General features: G+C 36.9%; 1 protein-coding gene across 1 annotated transcript in view; it reads left to right on the forward strand.

Annotated features, from left to right (window-relative positions):
- Positions 1-6,000, forward strand: part of LOC144971404 (ceramide phosphoethanolamine synthase-like) — a 46,314-nt gene extending 40,314 nt beyond the window's left edge. Inside the window, exon 5 of the mRNA XM_078912248.1 lies at positions 5,722-6,000. Coding sequence (XP_078768374.1) covers positions 5,722-5,748 — 27 coding nt within the window. The 3' untranslated portion in view covers positions 5,749-6,000. The remainder of the gene's footprint in view (positions 1-5,721) is intronic.

Genomic DNA, 6,000 nt, shown 5'->3' on the forward strand with positions numbered 1-6,000 from the left:
AGAGGGGTTATGGAGAAAGTGTCACGATTCAGAGAGCCGGCACGGCCATGCTTTATGTTATGGTTAATTCATGAAAAATATGGCAACGGTGAAGGAGGAAAAAGGGAGGGGGGGGGGGAGGAGGAGGAGGAGGAGGAGGAGGAGGAGGAGAAGAAGAAGAAGAAGAAGAAGAAGAAGAAGAAGAAGAAGAAGAAGAGAAGAAAAAGAAGAAGAAGAAGAAGGAGGAGGAGGAGGAGAAGGAGGAGGAGGAGGAGAAGAAGAAGAAGGAAGAGAAGAAGAAGAAGAAGGAAGAGAAGAAGAAGAAGGAGGAAGAGAAAAAGAAGAAGAAGAAGAAGAAGAAGAAGAAGAAGGAGGAGGAGGAGGAGAAGAAGGAGGAGGAGGAGGAGAAGAAGAAGAAGAAGAAGAAGAAGAAGAAGAAGAAGAAGAAGAAGACGAAGAAGGAGAAGGAGGAGGAGGAGAAGGAGTGTTTTATTCCATTCCACGAAAAGCCGTCTAAATTTCTCACAGCCACAGCTGTCGGCTGCCTCTATTTGTAGATAGATAACATGCTATGACACGCCTATGATGACTAAAGCGACATCTTGACTTATTTAAACCTTGTAGACTCCCCTTTGCTCAATAATAATGTCAAATGAAATTGTCAGCTGGTTGCGATGACCAGCGAGTAAGCTTCAACCACATCTGCCAGACACTGACATAACGTCTCGTTTTGGTCAGTCATTTTTTTCTTCGAATTTTGTCGACTCACTGCCGCCTTGTGGAAAAAATCATATTTAAAATGTTGTCCAGAAAACTCTTCCTTCAAATATCGATCGATTTAAATGACCCCCGACTTAGTAAAAACTCTCAAGATGAGGTTCATTTAAATTGATCGATGTTTGAAGGACGATTTTTCTGGCCATATATTTAAATACGATTTATTCCACAGTGCGGCAGTGGTTAATATTCTCTCAGAGATTAAAACTTAATATTTTCCTGCCGTAACCTGATATAAACGCTTCTGTTAAAAGTTGGCCAAAAAACTCGTTTTTCAAGTATCAATTGATTTAAATGTCATTTTAATCGATCGATATTTGAAGGACGAGTTTTCTGGACATTAAACTTTACAAAAATTTTGAAGTCTCGGGAACTAGACGTATTTACAACCTTTTTTGTGTTTAATTCATTGATATTTAAAGTAGATACGCGTGGCCAAAATGAAAAAAAAACCCTGTTTCTTCAGCGTCCGTAATGTTGATGGTATGGCTTAATTATACACAGGTCAGTGTGTTTGCTCACCTCAACTTGTCTGTGTCCATTTCTGATCTACCGTGTCAATATTGTTATATGTCGGAGAATATCAGATATTTAAAAAGTCGACGTGCACCTATTTGCAGGTCTGATAAGCGAAAGCAATTATGAGCTTGTTATAACATTGTTGTAATGGACAGTATTTAGCGTTGGTTTGAGAGTATTTCCATTTCATCGATCAGGCCATAACAATTCAAGTTATCAGATCTGCAAACGAGTCACGTCGTTAGAAGTGAATCTAAAATTCAAGTGGTCCAAGATTTTAGAGAGAAAAGGAAGATTAGAGACAGAGCAATAGTTCTTTAAGTTCTCTTTATGTAGATCGGGTTTTTAAGGACATGAGCAACTTTGAAAATGTCTGGTCCTAGACCAAATCGTTTACAATACATGCAAAGGGTGTTAAAACTACATCAATGCATTTTTTTAGCATGGTAGTATTTACTGGGTCCAGACCACAACTGTAAGTTGTAGACGACATAATGCAGTTACGTAAGTCAGCTTCAGTGATCTTTGATAAAGTTGTTAACGAATCACCGTGTAACTTGCCAAATGTTGTTTGAATCGAGTCGTTTGAGAGTTCTTTCCTGATGGTGTCAGTTTTTTCTTTAAAATATTGACCAAAGCAAGTTGGTAAAGTTGCCCGATCAAGATGGGAGAGCAGCTTGCATCTGTTGTCCCAGCAGTTTCTTGGTTAAGGCAAAGAATAAATTCCCCCACCGTCGATCTCTAGTATTTCCACACTAGCTACAGGTCTATTTTTGCTCTTGGATTTAATTCTGTTCTTTGGTGCTTTAGCTAGATCTAAATCAATTGGATATTCCATCATCTCCAAAAAGATGATGAGGAGCCGTAAAACCCTTTAAAACAAATCAAAACAATTTAGTCATTGATCTCAATGTGAAGTCAAATAAAACGTCTTGATTTAGACTCCAAAGGCACTTATCAGTATCTTTTATATTTTGACTTTGAACTAGAAGCAAGATTCTGATCAGCTGATTCAACCTGAAATAATACCAGACTGACGCTCTGGTCATTCTTTCTCATTGTGCAGGACTTTGACTACATGTCTACTTCCGGTTTATGAGTATTTATTACAATGATTTGCTGCAGGAATGTCAAGATTCACACTGGAACACCGTACAACGCCAGGCATTTTTATTCGTCTTAGTCAAAAATATATGAGAATTGTTTAGAATCTGGAGGGACCGGAACGTTGGCTGATAGCCACATATTAAAGACAGCTATGTGTGAGATGAATAAATACTTGGCGGACATGTTTTGATTGGACGGGAATTTAGGAGGTAGATGATAGGATTTGGAGCATGAATGAATGATGAATGGTGAGAAATGCTTACCCCAGCAACACCCAACTATACCAATGGGCTTTATTTCTCGTAAATCTAGCTTACAGTGTTCCACCATGCGGAGAAGACATTTAGAGCACACTATCGCCTTACATTGACTTTTATAAAATTGTGGAGAAAAACTTTACTTAAAACATCAGTGGATACGGTGCTTCCAAATCAGAAAGTATTCTCAAACCTGATACCTTTTAAAAAGTTCTATAAACGTATAAGGTGATATTAGACATTTTAGACATATTGGCGATTTTCTTAAAATTGATTGGGATTTGAAATAACTTTTCTGGTAAAAATGCCAAAAAAATAAAATTAAAAAACAACACAAAAACGCGTTTTGCCTGCGTACGGTTGTATGATAGTCGTTGTAGATTGTGATTGTCGTTGTAGATTGTGATTGTCGTTGTAGATTGTGATTGTCGTTGTAGATTGTGATAGTCGTTGTAGATGGTGGTTCATTGTGACAAGGATCAGAGGAAATGTGACGCCGACACGCATCACATGAATTCTGTCTTGGAGTCCAAAGATCACTAAGATCAATTGATGGTATGACGTTTGATTCAATGCTAACTGTACTTTGAAAAAAAATAAAAAGAAACACTTTTTAAAAATCGCAAGAAAACGTGTCCTTCAAATTATAACAATCAATGGATATGACCCTTATCCTGACAAAAAACTCTCAAACCCGGGACTTTTTTGAAGTCGATCGATATTTGAAGTTAACGAGTTTTCTTTATACCGTATGATTTGTGTGTTGGCACGAACGATCTGGCGGGTACAAGTGGTGAGTCAGTATTTGACTAAACGCATACAATCAGTGCTATGTGTTTAGATAAAATACAACACCCGCAAGACAAATTGAACATACCAACACACACCACTGTATGTCCCCTTTTACGTTTATAGTCTGATTGATATAAGTTAATACTAACTAATCACTAACAGACTGTCTAAAAATAATGACAAAGAACTGAGTGATGCCAACTTCTTTCAACCTATATTATATTTATGTGTAACCTATAATTTTTTATTGAGAACTAATCTTTTCTCTGGCGGTCTAACTTCTAATAAAATAATAAAGAGTGACGTCGTCTTCATTCCCTCTATAAAGATGATGCATATTCAGGTGCAATCACTTTGGCCCAAAATTACACCCATGACCTTTAGTATCAATCCGGCATTCTATGTCGTGTTTAACGTGATGCCAAAATAAAAGATTCTATAAATAAACCACGAAAATAGTGACATTTCTATAGTGTTGTGACAACATGGAATTATCGTGACATTCCGAGACGAAAAGTCTTCAAAGAATGAATGATTGACACGAGCTTCAATCCGCAGCGTATAATACAGACTAAATGATTCCCCTCCCCCCCCCCCCCCCCCCCCCCCCCCCAAAAAAAAATAAAACACACTCCCCAAAACATAATTCTAACATAGTCAATTAAACTCCCCCACCCAAAAACCGGAAGAAAAACCAAAGACAATAAAACGAAAAATAAAATAAAAACAAAAAACAAATCTGAGAGACTTGTCACTGAAATAATAGCAGGAATAGCTTTTTTAATTGACAAAAATGGTTGGATATCGGACGTTAGATGTTGATGTTAGTTCAAGCTCATCTCGACAGTGGTCTAGAGATCCTGGTTATTTCAATACCTAAAACAGATCAAGGGGTCCCGTTACCTCTGTTGGTAGAGCACTCTGCTTCACGCGCAAAGGGACCAAGATCGATCCCGGGTGAAGTCTAGATTTTTTTCTGAATCCCCTGTCCATCCTGCAGTGAATGGGTAGCTGAATATGATAGATTTGGCTGAAATTACTTTGCGATAGACAAGCGTCCTAACCAAAGGATAGCAAGCAATTGCTATTGTCCGTTTCACGCTATGGATATCAGGATAAACATAAACTCTGGCTTCATGGGCCCAATGGCTGTGAAGGACTACTTTTTAAAACAAATTAATATAATCTGTTGCATCATAAATGTTGTCTGTCAAAAAAAAAAAAGAAATAAAATCGTTTTGTCGGATTACGAAAGAACGGGTCAAACAACTTCATTATTTGGGCGACCTAAATACTTGACGCTTAATTGCTCCAAATAGCTGACTCCGATGTAGAACAGGATCGAATTAATTGTTCCCTTTAAATGGAGATGGAGCCTTCTGTAAAGTATTATTTTGTAATTATTGACACACACACAGTACAGGTACACAACATGACATGAAAAGTGGAGACGTTTTGATTTTTATGCTCTACAAAGAAATGAATCCTCACCAACTGGAAATTTAATAAAAGACAAGGGACCGAAAATATGGTGTACCATTTAACTCTCTCCTTACCAGCTATTTTCAGGATTTTCCCCAAAACGTCACACCCAACTAACACAAAAATATATTTAATATCACTCAAACGCAGTGAGTTATTGTGATAAATAATTTCTTAAGCAGAACATGCTCTACAACACATTGTTCATTTTCTTTAAATGTTATCATGTACAAAAGAAATTTGAATTAAAACAATGTTGGAATGTCACGAATGTGACGATTTTCCTATAGTTGGTAAGGAGAGAGTTAATGAAATGGAAAAAAAAAAAAAAGACATGGGTCTCTTTACTTGTAAGCGAGTTGTCTACTGAGCTATCGAGACCCCATGCTGTCATGTGATCATTCAAGGGATGGGGTGATATTTAGAACGAGTTCATTGGATGCGAACCTTGAGCGTTGTTTTTATCCACATCAAATCACCCCACTCCAATCTGGTGACATTATATTGTAAAGTGGAAGTGAAGAAAAAAGAATGCCAAATCGCGCCTTTATTAAATGAAGTGGATTGTAATTGGTTCCGTATAGCCAATTAACAAATGAAAATGGAAATGTGCTTTAAAGTTTATATTTTAATTTCTTTTCTTTCTTCCAAATATTTTACTTTTGATGCTGTTCGATTAGCCAAAAACTCACAACATTTTGTCAGGCCAACTATGTGTAACCTTGAACGTTTGATTGATATAATTACTCATAAAATGGCTGGCTAAAAACAATGAGTGACGTTAATTTCGTGTTTTCTATATCCTCAGATTCGCTACCAGTTACATATGGTGTGACAAATCCAAACCAATCTGGAGACGGTGATAAATTGTTGCCATTTGGACACAGACTCCACATACATCAGCTGATATGTTAATCGTTTTTCTCATTCCACTTTCAATTGCAAGTTTTCATGTTTTTTTGTTGTTTTTTTTTGGTGTGTACAAAAGCGAGCATTATTATATCAAAATTATTTTCGTTAAAATAATATAGATATGTGCTGAAATATTTTTTTAATTCCTTTTCATCATCATCCTCATCATCATCAT

Source organism: Berghia stephanieae, chromosome 4 (genome assembly GCF_034508935.2).
Source record: "Berghia stephanieae isolate SIO BIC M18660-M18661 chromosome 4, UCSD_Bste_1.3, whole genome shotgun sequence".
Classification (NCBI taxonomy): Eukaryota; Metazoa; Mollusca; class Gastropoda; order Nudibranchia; family Aeolidiidae; genus Berghia; species Berghia stephanieae.